Here is an 18,816-nt window from a genome sequence, read left to right as displayed (position 1 = left end):
TTAAACAATTTTATTGCTTAAATACATGTATTCAGATTCTTAATTTTTACATTTTCTGTTACGTTAGAAAGCAACAAGTAACATTTCTTATTTATTAAAAGATTGTTTTTTGCTTATGATTTGTGTAAAATCTATTTGGACGGAAATTCAAAAATCAATTAAAATGCACAAAAACAGCATTTTAAAATGTTTTTCGTTTGTTAAAGCTATCTTAAACATGCTGGATACAATAGGAAAAATGTTTATCAAAACATGTTTTGCATTTAAAACTAACTGACTTATTAAACTAAAGTAGTATTATCTGTAGTTAGCGAACTGAATTGATTGCCATCATGTCTCTCAAGATTTTAGAACTAGGAGATCTGATCCTTTCCCACTTAATTTTTATTCATAGATTGGAAGAGGAAAACAAGATTTTCTGCTTTTTCCAACTCCCAATTTTTTTCTACCTATGAATAAAATAGTCATTGACCTGAACTAGCTGAATAAACTGAAATGAAGAAAATATTCTCTCAGTACATGCAATAGAGGCTACTGCTGTGAAAAGCTGAGTTAGCCCTTCAACAAACTTTGGTTTTAGGTACTTAGCCAGTGACTTCCACCAGTGCAGTGGTCTGACTTTCTTTAGAATTAGGCAGCAAAGATGTACTTCTTAATATTTTTTTGTGTTTAGTTTAAATGATTGTAATAGATTACAGTACGTTTAGGCCTTAACAAAAGTTGTCCATTTCAAATTTAAATAAAAAAGTATTTTTTTTTAAATCAGATTTTTACCCGTCCTGGGTTTCCCCAGAATAATCAAGAACCAATTCTGTGCAATGAAACTCACCAAATATTCCTTCTATATAATTCGATCATCACATCCAGAGATATCTTGGCTGCAGTAGGGTTGCTGTCTCTTAACATAGTATACATGAAGTTCTGCAGTGCCTTAAGAAGAAGAAATTGGGAAAATTATGAGCAAGTTTGAAAAAGTTTTCATAATAAAAAACATTCATTCAAAGTAAACCTGGAAGCCAGCATACTTACTGTATTCACTTTATTGTTCTTGTGTTTAGCATTTATATTCTTGATGTCTGTCACAATGTGAGTATATAAAGTCTGTAAACAAACAGTGACATGCACGGTAAAGTGAAGTATTTACACTCTGCAGCCTACAAAGTTAATTCCCTAAAGCCCATTAGTACTACCATGCAAGGAGAGCGCCAGTCACTATGGCAAAGAAGTTTTTTCCAAAGCCACAGTTGGGAGAGAGGAAAAAAAAAGTCATTGGCCTCAATCCTACACAAAGATTTATTCATGTGTTTAACTTCACACATGGCAAATGGTCCCGCTAACTTCAATAGGGCTACTCACAGCACACAGAGGGGATGCTACAAGGAGATGTTAGGTGTGGAATAAACTAGGGTGTGACTTTAAAGAACAATAGCTATGCTGCACTAGTCTCCGGTGTGGACCCTCCTATTTTGCACTGAGTGATTTTTTGCACTTAAGCTTAATCCACTTCCAAAGTGAAGTAACGGTTTGATGAACAGTGAGTGGGTGGCAAGTTGGGTTATAAATCTACAGTGCACAAGCCTGCCACACACTATCGCTGCAGACCCTGCTACCACATCCTACAAGTCCCGTAGGGCATTTTCATCTAGTCCTGTTTCAAAGCAGAGCAGGTCAGTGCGCACTAGGGAACTTTTCATGTGTGGTAGCAGGGTCCACACAGACAGCACACTAATGCAATGTAGATTTACACCCAACTTGCGGCATACGATTCATCTAAACAACCCCTAAGTTAAACCACAAAAGGAGAAGAAGAGCGTTCACATGGGGAGTTAATGTAGACAAGACCACAGTCTTTGCAGAATAAAAACCATAGAGAATTGAACAACATCAAATATAGCCGTAATTTTAAAAAAAAAAAAAAGAAAAAAAAACTTGTATTGCTGAAATTTCTTTTGCAAATTCAGCTAAGTTTTGACTGGTCTGTTTGACTGACTGTTGTAGCAAGTTTGATTCCAGTCAATTCTATTTTCAGTTAGTGATAAATCTTTCTGCAACAAAGAAGGCATTTAAATATGTTTATGCCCAGCAGCGCTTTTCATTTACAAGTTTCCCTAAAGAACTCAGGAGTTCCTGTTGGGTGCTGCACCTACAACAGAAAAGGCCTCAGTGAATAAGACTGTCTGTCTATCTCATAACTTTAGGAATAAACTCCTGAATTCCATTCCAGAAATTAGTATCATGTAGGAATGTAGAACACATTCTAACTTATGCCTAGACAATTATCCACAGTATCTCCAAGAGAGGTCAGATATGCTGATTTTTAAATCAATGTAATTATGTTTATTCCTAGTACACCTATGACACGCTGTAGCTCACATTCACCACTTTTATATGGTTATGTTATATTTTGTACAAAGTATGCCTTGTGCAGTATCATTTGAAAACTCAATCTGCTGAATATTATGATCCTGTTGAAATGTGTGCAACAACACTTGCATGTAAAATTATGATGGTTACTGAAACGTGTTGGAGTTCTGGGTAACGTCCACAACTCAATTTCTCAGAGACAAAGACACCCTAGCATGCCAGCAAAGTGCTAAAGAGTCATTACCAGCTTGATTGGACATTCTCCAGAAAGGAGGGGTGGTGAGGAGTTGCAAACAAGAAATTTACAATTCATCCAAAGGACAGTTTGGTGCTCAGTACACAATGGAACTGCCTGTCCCTATGATCCAGCAAGGATGTTTCCAGCACAAAGGGCTAGGGTGCAAGAAGGGGGCGAGGGGGAATGTCCCTAGCCACCTCTCTGCTCATGACAACAATGACTCTCAGAGAACTGAACAAAGTGCGGGGAGGCGGGGGGACCCAGCCTGGAAATGTATTGCAACTCACAGTGAAACACATCTTTTGCTTTTAAGCTTATTAGCCTTAGTAAAATTTAGGAATTAGCTTGCATATTTATCTGTTTATTTCTTTTGTAACCAATTCTGACTTCTATAGCTTATCACTTAAGATCTATCTTTCTCTAGTTAATAAACTTTTTTTATTGTTTTATCTAAAGCAGTGTGTTTTGGCAGAAGTGCTTGGGAATCTCTACTTAGGTCAATAAGCCTGGTGCATACTTATTACCCCTTGTTGGAATGACGAACTATCTATGAACTTGTACTGTCCAGTGGGCTACTGAGCAGTACGAGACGTACACTTCTGGGGAGCAAGGCTGGAGCTGAGGGATATGTGGGTGCCTCTCTGTATGTAATTCATGGCTGGCTAAGCATAGCAGTCATGTACTCAGCTAGGAGTGACTTTGCCTGCTGGTGGCCGAGAGTGAACAGAGCCTGGAGGGATTGCTGTTCCTCAGCAAAGCAATGTAAAAGGGATCCCAGGCTGGAGAGCTAAGAGGACACAGCAGTCCAGCGGTTCAGATCGCATCCTGGGGAATGTCCCAACACCATCATCGGAATGATTTTTCCACTAAATCTTAAATGGTTGGTACATGAGCCCACACAAGGAGTTACAGCTGCTCAGGCCCCAGGAAGTCAGGGACACCAGAAAATACTCAGAACTTCTAGGAACCAAGCCCATAACCCTCAATGAACTGCCAATCTCCACCCTGGCCTTTTGAGGTCTTGATTTTATCTCACCTTTCAGGTTTCTAAAGTTGGCCCTTTCATACTCATTGTATTTATCCCTGAGTGTCCGTCTCCATAATAGTTGGTCACAGGCACATCAAACTGCTTAAAGCCCAAATACACTAAAATCTTCACTACTGGAACCAACAGAACTACAATAAGATTATATATTTAGCTACCTTGAAGACCGAACAGGCTGTATGGTACTGCTGAATTACTTGTGTTTCCTTCTCATAAGAGAGGGGAAAACATTAACAAGAGGCTCACCAAGGACATAAAACCAATTCTTATTCTGCATCTTACTTTCCGTAGAAGTTTATCATGGCAGCGCAGGAGTTCAAAGAAGAGTTCCAGCAAACTTGTAGGGTTTATTAGATTCTTGTTTCTTAATAAGATCAGAGCTTTGCAAAATGTCTGCAACAAAGAAGTGACCAGAATCACAATTTGAAAATGACTGAGACAAGAGCATTTATTATTCATCTACAAAGAAAAAGAGTCAGGCCCAAATCCTTTTCAGACTTTTACACATGCTAAATTTTACACCCAACAAGTAGTTCCAGCGAAGTCAACAAGACTGTTCACAGTAAATTAAGCATGTGTATTAGTCTTTGAAGGATCAGGGCAAAGATGTGCTCCTGGAGCCCAGAGTGGCTAACTCTGTGGTGGTCCTCAAAACCAGGGTACCACTTCTCTACCAAACTGACCACTTTGGCCTTGATTTTTGGATGCCCAATTTGAGGCATCTTGAAGGAGTCCGACTTTCAGAAAGCTGGACACTGAAAAACTGAGGCACACAAAATTAATAGGCACATAGGACAATGCAAGTCCTTGCTTATACTGTAAAATAAAATTCTGTACAGAATCCTCTTAAAGACCTTAGCAATAAATATCAGTGCTTTAAATGTCAGATTTACCATTCGAAGATCTGCATCCAAAACGGTGTGATTGTAAGAAAGCAGTTCTTTCAGCTGCTGTGGAAAATCAACAAGATGTTCTGGATAGCAATGCCCAACCTGTTTAAAAAAAACAAAATCTTTATTGAAGTCCCTATAATAAACTCTAACAGTGTAACAATGGTACATTTGCTGAGAGGTGAATCTGACTCCGTAAAAATATACCCCTTAACCAAATATACATTAAATGACGACTAACTTTTTCAAATTTTGTTGATGTGCAATATATCTTGGAATGCTGAAGTTTCTATCACATTAATTCCTACATAAAAGCTCACTTCTTTATTAAAGGATTAAGAGTGTCGTAAAATCTGCATTTAAAGGTGATCTGGAACACCCATTCCAAAAATAAGATAATTATGAGTAACAAGTTCTATTTGGCACCACTATGATGTTCCAGAATCATTCTGAAGCAACGCACCTATTAAAATTTCTGCTGACGCAAGGGTAGTTGTCAAATGGGGCACAACTGGGTTATTGTTTGTTTGGTTTTTTTAAATAAACAGTTCCGTTTTTAAAGTGTTTTGTTTTTACCATTTTATACTGTAAACCACAGAAAGCAAACCTGGAGAATGGAAATTTTAAAAAATATATTGTTAAAATCTTTTCGTCTGTTATTTGTCATCTATATGGAGCATTTGTATATAGCTTACAATTATTTCATTGTGGGGAAAGGTTTTGCAGGTCACCTTTTAATAGTTCAATTTGTTTGTTTTTCCTAGAATTACAGAATTTTACCTGTGCTAAGAAGATCACCAATTCAGCCAGCTCCTTACTGGGCTTATCAGGCTGGAGTTTGAAAATCTCCACATTGGACTGGTAGTGACGATACTGCTGGAGAAACTGAAACACAAATATGCCATTTCACTCTTAGTTGTCATTACTGGATACGATAGCTTCTCAATATCAAGAGATCTAAGGCCCCCATTCTGCTCCACCTGAAAACAGCAGCAAAACTCTCAGTGACTTCAGTGGTACAGGATCAGGCCCATAGAAACCCATTCATGTCAGAAAATCCCCCCCAAAATGGCCCTCTTTTTAGCATATGCACAACATGCCTCAGGTGGCATGTGACCAGGATTCATCTGCTGGTTGGATCATTAGCTTCCCCAGCTTGGCCAGAGTACTGAAGGGGAGTGGACGTGAACACTGCTCCATGCCCCCTGAAATGGCACTGAGTCCCTTTAAATATATAATTCTATTTTCCCTGCCAAGCAGCTTTTGATGATACATCTCAAGCGTCTCAGGGATGTGACTTTAACAGCTTATCCATGTGAGATGGGAGTAAGTCTCTTATTAGGGTGAGATATTAATATTTACAGTGGGGCACAGAGGCACCAATCAAAATTAGGTTACCGTTCTGCTAGAAACTGTGTGGACCCCCAGGCCCTGACCTTCCAAAGATTTTATGCACTGTGAGTAGTCAAGCACAGGCTTAAGTCTTCGCAGGACTGGGGAGCAGCAGAGCACAGTCCCTGTCCAGAAGAGTATGCATCAGAAGCTGATAAAGCACAAACAGCTCCAGTGAAGGTACAATGCATTCACATTGCCTACAGGCAGGAGGGAGACCGGTGTTGCATAAGGCCACTTTAAACTATCATCCTGAGAATTCCTGAGGTTTAAAATTCTGGTTGCAACTCAACCTCTAACCACAGGGGAGATGGAACAGCAAGGAAGGTATCCAGTTCTGTGGTGACCTAGAATCCTATTTTCGACGTCTCCGACTCAAGGAATATTTCCAAAATACCTCTGAACAGCATACTAATCCACAGAGGTCTCCCTACCAACACTACAGAAAGAGGGATTCTAGGTGGACTCCTCCTAAAGGTCGAGACAGCAGACTGGACTTCTACATAGAGTGCTTCCGCCGACGTGCACGGGCTGAAATTGTGGAAAAGCAGCATCACTTGCCCCATAACCTCAGCCATGCGGAACGAAATGCCATCCACAGCCTCAGAAACAACTCTGACATCATAATCAAAAAGGCTGACAAAGGAGGTGCTGTTGTCATCATGAATAGGTCGGAATATGAACAAGAGGCTGCTCGGCAGCTCTCCAACACGAGTTTCTACAAGCCATTACCCTCTGATCCCACTGAGAGTTACCAAAAGCAACTACAGCATTTGCTCAAGAAACTTCCTGAAAAAGCACAAGATCAAATCCGCACAGACACACCCCTGGAACCCCGACCTGGGATATTCTATCTACTACCCAAGATCCATAAACCTGGAAATCCTGGGCGCCCCATCATCTCAGGCATTGGCACCCTGACAGCAGGATTGTCTGGTTATGTAGACTCCCTCCTCAGGCCCTACGCTACCAGCACTCCCAGCTACCTTCGAGACACCACTGACTTCCTGAGGAAACTTCAATCCATCGGTGATCTTCCTGATAACACCATCCTGGCCGCTATGGATGTAGAAGCCCTCTACACCAACATTCCACACAAAGATGGACTACAAGCCGTCAGGAACACTATCCCCGATAATGTCACGGCTAACCTGGTGGCTGAACTTTGTGACTTTGTCCTTACCCATAACTATTTCACATTTGGGGACAATGTATACCTTCAGATCAGCGGCACTGCTATGGGTACCCGCATGGCCCCACAGTATGCCAACATTTTTATGGCTGATTTAGAACAATGCTTCCTCAGCTCTCGTCCCCTAACGCCCCTACTCTACTTGCGCTATATTGATGACATCATCATCATCTGGACCCATGGAAAAGAAGCCCTTGAGGAATTCCACCATGATTTCAACAATTTCCATCCCAACATCAACCTCGGCCTGGTCCAGTCCACACAAGAGATCCACTTCCTGGACACTACAGTGCTAATAAACGATGGTCACATAAACACCACCCTATCCCGGAAACCTACTGACCGCTATTCCTACCTACATGCCTCCAGCTTTCACCCTGACCACACCACACGATCCATTGTCTACAGCCAAGCTCTGCGATACAACCGAATTTGCTCCAACCCTTCAGACAGAGACAAACACCTACAAGATCTCTGTCAAGCTTTCTTACAACTACAGTACCCACCTGCGGAAGTAAAGAAACAGATTGATAGAGCCAGAAGAGTTCCCAGAAGTTACCTACTACAGGACAGGCCTAACAAAGAAAATAACAGAACGCCACTAGCCGTCACCTTCAGCCCCCAACTAAAACCCCTCCAACGCATTATTAAGGATCTACAACCTATCCTAAAGGATGACCCAACACTCTCACAAATCTTGGGAGACAGGCCAGTACTTGCCTACAGACAGCCCCGCAACCTGAAGCAAATACTCACCAACAACCACATACCACACAACAGAACCACTAACCCAGAAACTTATCCTTGCAACAAAGCCCGTTGCCAATTGTGCCCACATATCTATTCAGGGGACACCATCACAGGGCCTAATAACATCAGACACACTATCAGAGGCTCGTTCACCTGCACATCCACCAATGTGATATATGCCATCATGTGCCAGCAATGCCCCTCTGCCATTTACATTGGTCAAACTGGACAGTCTCTACGTAAAAGAATAAATGGACACAAATCAGATGTCAAGAATTATAACATTCATAAACCAGTCGGAGAATACTTCAATCTCTCTGGTCACGCAATCACAGACATGAAGGTCGCTATCTTAAAACAAAAAAACTTCAAATCCAGACTCCAGCGAGAAACTGCTGAATTGGAATTCATTTGCAAATTGGATACTATTAATTTAGGCTTAAATAGAGACTGGGAGTGGCTAAGTCATTATGCAAGGTAGCCTATTTCCTCTTGTTTTTTCCTACCCCCCCCCCCAGATGTTCTGGTTTAACTTGGATTTAAACTTGGAGAGTGGTCAGTTTGGATGAGCTATTACCAGCAGGAGAGTGAGTTTGTGTGTGTATGGGGGTGGGGGGGGGGGTGAGAAAACCTGGATTTGTGCTGGAAATGGCCCACCTTGATTATCATGCACATTATAAGGAGAGTGGTCACTTTGGATGAGCTATTACCAGCAGGATAGTGAGTTTGTGTGTGTGGTTTTTGGGAGGGGGTGAGAGAACCTGGATATGTGCAGGAAATGGCCCAACTTGATTATCATGCACATTGTGTAAAGAGTTGTCACTTTGGATGGGCTATCACCAGCAGGAGAGTGAATTTGTGTGGGGGGGTGGAGGGTGAGAAAACCTGGATTTGTGCTGGAAATGGCCCAACCTGATGATCACTTTAGATAAGTGGGGTGGGAGGAGGTATTGTTTCATATTCTCTGTGTGTATATAAAGTCTGCTGCAGTTTCCACGGTATGCATCCGATGAAGTGAGCTGTAGCTCACGAAAGCTCATGCTCAAATAAATTGGTTAGTCTCTAAGGTGCCACAAGTACTCCTTTTCTTTTTGCGAATACAGACTAACACGGCTGTTACTCTGAAACCTATCAAGACCTATTGACCATATGTACATTGTGAGAATGGCTGTGTTTAACATCAAGGATCAAACAGAACAGTTCTCCCACGCCAAAGTTAATGTTCAACATGATTATCCCACTGGCAGAGACATTATCTTGGACCATGCATATGCCAGCAGGGTAACAGTCTTTAACACCCATTGAGAGAGTAGAAATATATTTACAGTTTCTCTTCTTGTGCATCTGACAACACTTAGAGCTTATCTACACTACCGCTTAAGTCGATGTAACTTACCTCGCTCAGGGGCGTGAAAAAGCCACCCCCCTGAGCGACACAAATGCCATCCACCTAAGTGCTAGCCACACCAGTGCTAAGTCAGCAGGAGATGCTCTCCTGCCAACAACATCGCTTCCGCCTCTTGTGGAGGTGGAGTAACTATGCCGACGGGAGAGCGCTCTCCTATCAGCATAGCACATCTTCACCAGACATGGTGCAGCTGTGCCGATGTAGCAGGGTAATGCAGACTACCCCTAAGTGTCTTGCCAGTTTTGATGTCTTCCCTATCATCCATCAGGTTCAGATGCCTGGGTATGACTTTCAGTAGCAAAAGGGGAGTTTTTATTTTAAAAAGGAATAGATAATTGTAAGACTACAAGAACTGGTAAGGGGACTCAGGGCTGGCATAAAGTTACTTCTAGCTTTTTTAAGAAGCTAAAAAGATGGCAAGACGGCAGTTTAAGGGTTCACCAATGCTTGTACAACAACTGTGAATAAGGTGCAATAGCTGTTCCTTAATACTTCCATGAGTACACAAGCCCTAAGGCAAATTTTCAAGTCTCTCCCAGGCATTGATCTACACACAAAAGTTGTACCATATTAACTATACTGGTACAGACTTCACAGTAGAACTGCCAGTCATTCCTCCGCCCCTATGGATGCAGTTACATTAGTATAGCAGTGCTTTATAATGGCATAGCTATTCCAGTACAGGGAGACAAATAAATCACACAAGCACAAGGCACCTTTATACTGGTCTAACTATATCAGTAAAAAGATAACCCCTAACTAAAATAGTTAAATTGCTAGCAAAAGGTGTCTAGACCAGGGCTACAGCCCTGGCTCAGCTCCACACTTTAGCACATGCCTAACTTGAAGCATGTAAAGTCACATTGAGTTTAAGGGGTCCAGCCCCATGTGAGAAAGAGAAGGAGTTTTGCCTTATATGCCACCATCTCTAGTGAAGGCAGCTATACCTTAACGGGGGAAAGGGGCGTTTTTACAGCAAAACACCTAACTCCAGGCAGCGCAGACCAGGCACCTGCATGTAGCCAGCCGAGCTGAGAAGCACAGTGCCTCGTCGCCACTAGGATCTCACTCCCCTCCTCGTCCAACTAGTTACCGCCAGGTACACACGCCCTGTGTGAGCAAGGACATACCGCCCTTTGGGGACAAGGGGGGATCGCGCTGTGGGCGTGACACCGACTGGGGGGAGGGGGGGTCACTCTGGTTACTTTCCCCAGACCCGAAGAGGCGCTCTGTGAAGCTCGCCAGCCTGCACCTTCCCCCAGCAGAAGCTGGTCCATTAAGAGATATTACCTCCCGCGCCTTGTCCCTCTCTGGCCCCCACAGGCCACACCAAGCGGCGTCACTGGCCTCCCAAGAAAAAGGGGGTTTTTATTAAGAAGGCACAGAGACCTCGGCCTTGCGCACCGAGGATGGGGGGGCTGGGGCCCAGGGGCATCCTGGGGGCTGACCCCCCCACCCCACCCCACCCCACCTTCCCGGCGCGGCGAGGGGGCTCGCTCTCTCACCTCCTCGGTATAAACCGGCGGGTCCCGCTTGATCAGGTTCTGCAGCTGGGGCAGGTTACTGGGCAGCTTGTTGTTGCTGCGGCCGGACATGGCTGCTGGGGGCCGGGGCGCTACTGCCTGCGAGACGCTCTGCCCCTCCCGGAACGACCACGTGAGCTACCACTGGGCGCCGCCATCTTGGCTTCCGGCGCTAGGGGAGCCGCAGAGGGGCAAACTTATTCCAAAAGCGACTGCTTGTGCGTTGCTCGGAGTCTGGCCTCCTGCGAGCGCTGGGAGCCGCCTGCGCCCCCTACAGGCAGAGGGCAGCAAGGCCAGCGCTAGAGGCGGCGCTCCTTGGGGCAGACACAGTGGTAGGTGCAGAATCATAGAATATCAGGGTTGGAAGGGACCTCGGGAGGTCATCTAGTCCAACCCCCTGCTCAAAGCAGGACCGATCCCCAATTTTTGCCCCAGATGCCGAAGTGGCTCCCTCAAGGATTGAACTCACAACCCTGGGTTTTTAGCAGGCCAATGCTCAAACCACTGAGCTATTCATTAAAGTCTTCCCGCTTAATAGGAATTAGTTGCATTAAAGAAAAAGAGCTGCCCTGGCCAGAGGAGGGGGGATTCCAGATGGGACCGGCAGGCCCAGTTCCCCAAATGTGTTGGGCACCTAGTTCCTGCTGAAATCAATAGAAATTAGGTACCTAAATACTCTGGAGGATCTGGGCCCCTGTGCTGCTCTTCTGGGACCAGCTCCTTTGTGTCACAGGATAGGGATGCACATCTCAGCCCTTTCGCACTGCCACACCAAGGCAAAGAATCCTAGAATATCAGGGACGGAAGGTACCTCAGGAGGTCATCTAGTCCAACCCCCTGCTCAAAGCAGGACCAATCCCCAATTTTTGCCCCAGATCCCTAAATGGCCCCCTCAAGGAGTGAATTCACAACCCTGAGTTTAGCAGGCCAATGCTTAAAGCACTGAGCTATCCTTCCCCCCCCCCCCCCGCCCACTGTAGAGAGAAAGAGCCGCAGTGTAAAGAGGAATCAGGCCCAGAGCCTCTTCAGGGAGGTGCCCTCCAGTGTGGCACTAGCTTTCCTGCCCCACTTTGCCAAAGGCCAAATGTGTTGACCTTCAGGTGAAGCCGCACTGCTTATCTGTTCTTCCAGGGTTTTCTTTGGGGTGACAGGGAAAGGTAAGGAGATGGGTGGGGATGGGGTGCAGTTCTGGTGTTAGAGCTGTAGGAGGAGGACTGGAGAAAGTTCTGTTGGTTGGATATTGCTTCACTGTAGTGTGAATGAATATACGCAAGCATTGAGCTTTCTATACGTGAATTTTTATCAAATTAATATGGTAGGATATTAGCATTAATTCTCAGATGGAGTTACTCAACAGTAAATATATCTAGCACTATGAATGAAATTTCAGCTCATGAATGATTACATAGTACAAACTCCAAGGCAACTGTTACAACTTTCAGTGTCTTTTATTCACTTTAATTGGTTTATCTTTAAAAGGAGAAGTCTAACACAAGGAATGTTTGTGAATACTATATTACATTCATTTGTTATATTACATTTCATCAAGATCAGATCCATTTAATCTATGTAATAAACGTTTATACATCAATTAAACACACAGTGTGATAGGCTTTAGATTATAAGCCTTCTTCAATTTTATTTATAAAGCCTACAGACAAATGTTACACATATCCTAGAACAACAAGCATGTGTTATATAAATTAGCATGGGACATATATATCTAAGAATTAATTTCAAATCTGCTGGAAAAAATAAACTTGAATTCTTAGTATGTGTTACCTGAGAATATTTGTATCTCTGAGTTATTATAATAATATAATAACCCAACCATCTGGCTCAAAGAAACCTTTGCTAATTAGATAAGCAGAAGCAATCTATTACCACTTATCGCCACCAGGAGACCCCACAGACAAACTAGACCTTTACTGGTTTCAGAGTAACAGCCGTGTTAGTCTGTATCCGCAAAAAGAAAACGATTACTTGTGGCACCTTAGAGACTAACAAATTTATGTGAGCATAAGCTTTCGTGAGCTACAGCTCACTTCATCCAACAAGTACTCCTTTTCTTTTTGGGCCTTTACTGTCACTGGTTTGCCAGTAGGATTACTGAGGTTACATATGCCTCACTGCACGTCCTGCCGTGACATGCTGATGTTTCATCACAGTGTTGAGATGATGTCACTGCCCAGATGTTACCTTAATGGATGCAACGACTGTATGTTGGGAACAACTTGCCTCACTGCAGCATTTGTATTTTAAAAGTCGAAGAGCCAGGTGGAGGAAGCAGACTCAAGTTCATTGCTCACTGGAGAGGGAGCCTGAAGCGCTGAAATCCGAAAATCTCACGTGTCTGTTGAAGTGATCTTTAGCTCTTCTCCTTTCCCGGTGAGTGCTTTGTGAAGACCTGTCAAAATAAAACACAGTGGGAACTTTATCCTTTAGAATTTTTCTTTCTGGATTTCACATACAGAAGGGCTTGATTTTCCTCTCACACTAGCTTTACGCTGTGCCACTCCATTGGACTTACTTCTGATTTACACCAGTTTAAGTCACATCAGAACCAGGGCCATCGAGTACTTGGTAGAACAGTAGGTTACATTTAAAGGACCAGATTCTGCCAGGGTTAAGCTGATTGGCACCTTCCTCTGTGAATAGTCCCTTTGCTTTCTATCGGATGACTTGTGGAGTAAGGTGTTACTCAGCGAGGGTAAATGTGGCACAGTCTGGTCCTAAAGGATTATGTGATTTCTCAATAGGCATCAAGGGTGGCCATTCTTCCCAGCTTTTGAAGCCCACACATGGGTAAAGAGCCCCAAAATTCAGCACAAGTGAGTTTAGTACTGAGCCTGAGACACACAGGCTGTTTAAACGAACTTGTTCTTCCCTTTGAAACAATGCAGTGCATTTGACCTGCTCTTTTGCGTGAAGCACGGGCTATTGCTTCAATGGGGGGTTCTGTATACACCAGATACCTTATACTGTGTCCCAAGAAATATGCCATTTTCTGGGGTTGCAATGCAGGTTTCTGAGGCTGTGAGACTGCAGTGACCATCGATTGAGCCCAAAGTTGGATCTCACTGATGTATAAGAATAACGTGAGCTCTTAAGCACATGAGAATTTTTCCTTGCAGATGGATGGGAAACCTACATTTTCTTGATGAGGGTTGTTATCATCTTCTGTACCCATTTGGAATTAGGGTTCAAGCATCTTTGCTCTCCAGTGGGCTTCATTGTAGCACTGAAATTAACAAAGAAAACAGAATTTATTTCCATATAATGGAAAGGTCACCATTGTCTTTGTGATCTAGGATCAGGGTCTGAATAGCAGGAGTCTGGCCCTTGGTGAGCTGAGTGATATGCTACATTGTCGCCATGAGCTGGGAGTGAATATTAAATCGAAAGACCTCAAATCAGCTAAAGCATTAGAATGATCTACCTGATGTATTTATGTGCACCTAGGAAGCGGGATCTAGGTTCTCATCCAGCCTCAGGGCCTGAATCCCTAAAACCTGTGTAGTCATTTACCCCGTGCCAACTGAGTGCAAAATGCTCCTATTCAGATCTGGGGTCATTGACTGAACAGGGCACAGAGCCCTGGAGAATCCCACCCACCAGGCTAGTCTGGAACTGCTATGGGTTGGTGTATTTCCACTGAAGTCTGTGAAGCTGTGTTGATTATACCAGCTGATGACCTGGGCCTTAGTCTCTAGCCTCATTGCACTTCGCTTTGCTTGGAATACGGAGATGGACATCAGAACCTGGGGTTACATTAAAGGGGGAAAAATCCCCATATTTCCTGCCATTGCAACAAGCAACCCCTCTGAGTGGCGATATCTGAGCAGTTATTACTCACATGATCTCAATATGGTCACAGGAAGAGCTCTTGGGAATCACTTCTATTTTTCCTAAGGCTTTTTGCTGAACGAAATCAGAACCTTTCTCTGTGCAGCTGCAACGTCCATGTCCATAGGCCAGCTGCCCTAAAAGAAATGGGCCATGAGAGAGAGAGAGATTAGAATGATATTAGATACCTGAGATGCCTTCAGTAAAATATGTTTAAGTTGGAAGAAGAGAGGTTGAAAACACTCCATTTCATCCTCAGGGCTGCAGAATCATTTGTCCTGCAATGTTACCATGTGCATATTTACATGAGGTCAATGTCACAAAAAGCGCTACACTCTTTTGCCTTCATCTCGTTAGTTTTGAAGTCAGAGAGCCTGATTCCGCTCTCACACGAGTCAATGGAAAACAGGAGTCACCCCTGGTGTAAAAGTGATGGGAGTGAATGAACAGAGGGAGCAGTTGGACCTAAAATCATTGTTGCTCACAAAGGGTCTGATTCAACACCCATTGATATCAGTGGGAAAGTTCCCTCTGACTGGAATGTGCTTTGGATCAGGCCCAAACTGTCTTCCTCTGGTGATTAAAACAAGACAAAAATATGATGGACTGAGGCTGATTTCACACCCTTACAAACTAGGGGACAGTCTGGGCAGAAATCCAAGCCTGCCAAAAACTGTCCTATTCATTTCCCTGCTAATTACAAGCAGATCAGTCCGAGTCCTGTGTGGACAACACACACCTTCTAGACACGAGCAGAGCGGACAGATGTTTGTGAGTGGCAGTAGAACACAACCCTGAACATAGATCACTTTTTTGCCACAAAAGGAAGTTCCAAGCATTTATTCTGCACAGCTCTCCAGTTAATCACACCTCTGGCTTTCTCACTGTATTACACGTCTTTTTTTATACTGCTGCCTCTTACCTTGAATTTCAGCCGCGAGCAGGAGCACTGAACAAAGGACAACAGCCCAGGTTCCCTTCATGGTGATGAGAGCGAAGGTTCTTCTGTATGATTCTTGGATGTCTGGGAGAGGTTGAGAAGTGCCTGAGACAAAGTGTGTCCCAGTGTACATTTATACTCTCAGCCTTTTCCCTTCTTGATGCTGATTGGTCTTGATTATTGTCGTGACAGCTAAAATAACCAGAGATTATTCAATCTGTGCGGGAAAGTCCCAACAGGTAACCATTGTTTTGCTTTGCCAACTGTTCCCTTTTCATTGAAATTCCTGATTTCTCATAAGGCGACAAACTCGGTTTCACTTTCAGTGAGTCTTAGGAAGTGATCAATGCTCGCTTCTATGTGTGCAGGGAGCAGAGCTGCCTTTATGCTCTCCGAGGCAAAAATAACACTGGGGAAATTCTTGAAGTGAAAGCCACAAATAAACATTGTGTGGGGTGAGGAGTGGGGAGAAGGGAGTCAAATTATTTCAGCTCCTGGCCCTCCATTAAGCGTGCCCTGTTTTCTCATATCTCTTAGGAATCTTGCTCGGAAACATGGACCAAAGTTTTCACTACAAATTCTGTACAAGTGTGAAGGACATACTAATAGGAAAAAAGTGCAGTATTTCTGTTAATATTTAAAAGCCCCAAAGATGAGTCAACTCACATTTGGGATTAAGGGACTAGAATTGAGATAATTTGACTCTGTTTTCTCTGTCCCACCCCTAAAATATTTGGGGGGGCTTTAACTTTAAGAAATCCCCATGGGTTAGTTTCTCTTTTGAGATCACCCAGACAGCTCCCTGCACACATCCCATGTGCGGGCTATCATTTCCTAAGAGTCATGGAAAGTGAAACCTACTTAGTGTCCCCAGGAGAAAACAGGCATTTAAATGAAAAGGGAACAGCCAGCAAAGACGAAAAATTCTGCAGGACTATTGGCTTTTGTGACTTCTCCACCTAGACTGTATACTCTCTACTTAGTTTAATTTACAAGGCAATATTTTCAATGATACGGCACAAGGAGTCAGAGTGGTAGCCGTGTTAGTCTGTATCAGCAAAAACAATGAAGAGTCCTTGTGGCACCTTAAAGACTAACATTTATTTGGGCATAAGCTTTTGTGAGCTAAAACCCACTTTCATCAGATGTATGGAGTGGAAAATACAGGAGCAGGTATAAATACATGAAAAGATGGGAGTTACCTTACCAAGTGGGGGGTCAGTGCTAACGAGACAATACAATTAACAGTAGAATACCAAGGCAAGAAAAATCACTTTTGTAGTGATAATGAGGGTGGCCCATTTCAAACAGTTGACAAAAAGGTGTGAGTAACAGTCGGGGGAAATTAGTATGGGGAAATTAGCACACACAAAAATGAGGAGTACTTGTGGCACCTTAGAGATTAACCAGTTTATTTGGGCATAAGGTTTCGTGGGCTAAAACCCACTTCATCGGATGCATGCCGTGGAAAATACAGTCGGAAGATATCTATACACAGAGAACATGAAACAATGGGTGTTACCATACCAGCTGTAAGGAGACTAATCAATTAAGGCTCTCAAAACTGGATACTCTCATAAAAAACCAGCCTTCCACACAAACTTCCTCGTGGCTGGACTTTACTAAAACTAGACAAGCCATTTACAACACACACTTTGCTTCTCTACAAAAGAAAAAGGACCCTAAACTTTCTAAACTACTACATGCCACAAGGGGCCACAGCAATGGTTCCCTCAACCCACCCAGCAATATTGTTAACCTATCCAACTATACTCTCAGCCCAACAGAAGCAGCTGTCCTATCTCGGGGCCTCTCCTTCTGCCCCTCCACCCCCACGAACATGATACAGTTCTGTGGTGACCTAGAATCCTATTTTCGACGTCTCCGACTCAAGGAATATTTCCAACACACCTCTGAACAACATACTAATCCACAGAGACCTCCCTACCAACACTACAAAAAGAAGGATTCTAGGTGGACTCCTCCTGAAGGTCGAGACAGCAGACTGGACTTCTACATAGAGTGCTTCCGCCGACGTGCATGGGCTGAAATTGTGGAAAAGCAGCATCACTTGCCCCACAACCTCAGCCGTGCGGAACACAATGCCATCCACAGCCTCAGAAACAACTCTGACATCATAATCAAAAAGGCTGACAAAAGCGGTGCTGTTGTCATCATGAATAGGTTGGAATATGAACAAGAGGCTGCTCGGCAGCTCTCCAACACCACTTTCTACAAGCCATTACCCTCTGATCCCACTGAGAGTTACCAAAAGCAACTACAGCATTTGCTCAAGAAACTCCCTGAAAAAGCACAAGATCAAATCCGCACAGACACACTCCTGGAACCCCGACCTGGGATATTCTATCTACTACCCAAGATCCATAAACCTGGCAATCCTGGGCACCCCATCATCTCAGGCATTGGCACCCTGACAGCAGGATTGTCTGGCTATGTAGACTCCCTCCTCAGGCCCTACGCTACCAGCACTCCCAGCTACCTTCGAGACACCACTGACTTCCTGAGGAAACTACAATCCATCGGTGATCTTCCTGATAACACCATCCTGGCCGCTATGGGTGTAGAAGCCCTCTACACCAACATTCCACACAAAGATGGACTACAAGCCGTCAAGAACACTATCCCCGATAATGTCACGGCTAACCTGGTGGCTGAACTTTGTGACTTTGTCCTCACCCATAACTACTTCACATTTGGGGACAATGTATACCTTCAGATCAGCGGAACTGCTATGGGTACTCGCATGGCCCCACAGTATGCCAACATTTTTATGGCTGACTTAGAACAACGCTTCCTCAGCTCTCGTCCCCTAACGCCCCTACTCTACTTGCGCTATATTGATGTCATCTTCATCATCTGGACCCATGGAAAAGAAGCCCTTGAGCAATTCCACCATGATTTCAACAATTTCCATCCCAACATCAACCTCGGCCTGGTCCAGTCCACACAAGAGATCCACTTCCTGGACACTACAGTGCTAGTAAACAATGGTCACATAAACACCACCCTATTCCGGAAACCTACTGACCGCTATTCCTACCTACATGCCTCCAGCTTTCCCCCAGACCACACCACACGATCCATTGTCTACAGCCAAGCTCTGCGATACAACCGCATTTGCTCCAACCCCTCAGACAGAGACAAACTCCTACAAGATCTCTATCAAGCATTCTTAAAACTACGATACCCACCTGCGGAAGTGAAGAA

General features: G+C 43.9%; 2 protein-coding genes across 2 annotated transcripts in view; both read right to left on the bottom strand.

Annotated features, from left to right (window-relative positions):
* The window catches only part of SDAD1 (SDA1 domain containing 1), a 37,046-nt gene extending 26,082 nt beyond the window's left edge, over positions 1-10,964 (bottom strand). The window contains exons 1-6 of the mRNA XM_084625785.1: positions 10,785-10,964; positions 5,318-5,422; positions 4,541-4,639; positions 3,930-4,040; positions 1,030-1,101; positions 830-930 (exon numbers count right to left, since the gene is read on the bottom strand). Of these exons, the coding sequence (XP_084481911.1) occupies positions 830-930; positions 1,030-1,101; positions 3,930-4,040; positions 4,541-4,639; positions 5,318-5,422; positions 10,785-10,874 (578 nt within the window). The 5' untranslated portion in view covers positions 10,875-10,964. The remainder of the gene's footprint in view (positions 1-829; positions 931-1,029; positions 1,102-3,929; positions 4,041-4,540; positions 4,640-5,317; positions 5,423-10,784) is intronic.
* A 1,564-nt stretch (positions 10,965-12,528) lies between these two features.
* LOC311519361 (C-X-C motif chemokine 10-like) lies at positions 12,529-16,117 on the bottom strand. The gene is made up of 4 exons (XM_084625787.1): positions 15,571-16,117; positions 14,659-14,785; positions 13,954-14,043; positions 12,529-13,209 (listed from the first exon to the last, which is right to left on the bottom strand). Exons 1-4 carry the CDS (start codon positions 15,719-15,721, stop codon positions 13,101-13,103), a joined length of 477 nt encoding a protein of 158 aa, XP_084481913.1. The 5' UTR covers positions 15,722-16,117; the 3' UTR covers positions 12,529-13,100.
* Between the last annotated feature and the right edge of the window lie 2,699 nt (positions 16,118-18,816).

This window comes from Lepidochelys olivacea (assembly GCF_965140295.1).
Source record: "Lepidochelys olivacea isolate rLepOli2 genome assembly, chromosome: 4".
In the NCBI taxonomy this organism is placed as follows: domain Eukaryota; kingdom Metazoa; phylum Chordata; order Testudines; family Cheloniidae; genus Lepidochelys; species Lepidochelys olivacea.
The sequence above is the reverse complement of the archived record's forward strand: the minus strand, read 5'-3'. Positions and strand labels throughout refer to the sequence as shown.

Bases quoted from the DNA above. Each gene is read 5' to 3' on its own strand.
- LOC311519361 (XM_084625787.1), bottom strand. From the start codon at position 15,721: ATGTACACTGGGACACACTTTGTCTCAGGCACTTCTCAACCTCTCCCA. The intron at 14,786-15,570 runs GTAAGAGGCAGC...CATTTCTTTTAG, and splicing joins GCTCGCGGCTGAAATTCAAG to GGCAGCTGGCCTATGGACAT. The intron at 14,044-14,658 runs GTGAGTAATAAC...TGTTAATTTCAG, and splicing joins TGTGACCATATTGAGATCAT to TGCTACAATGAAGCCCACTG.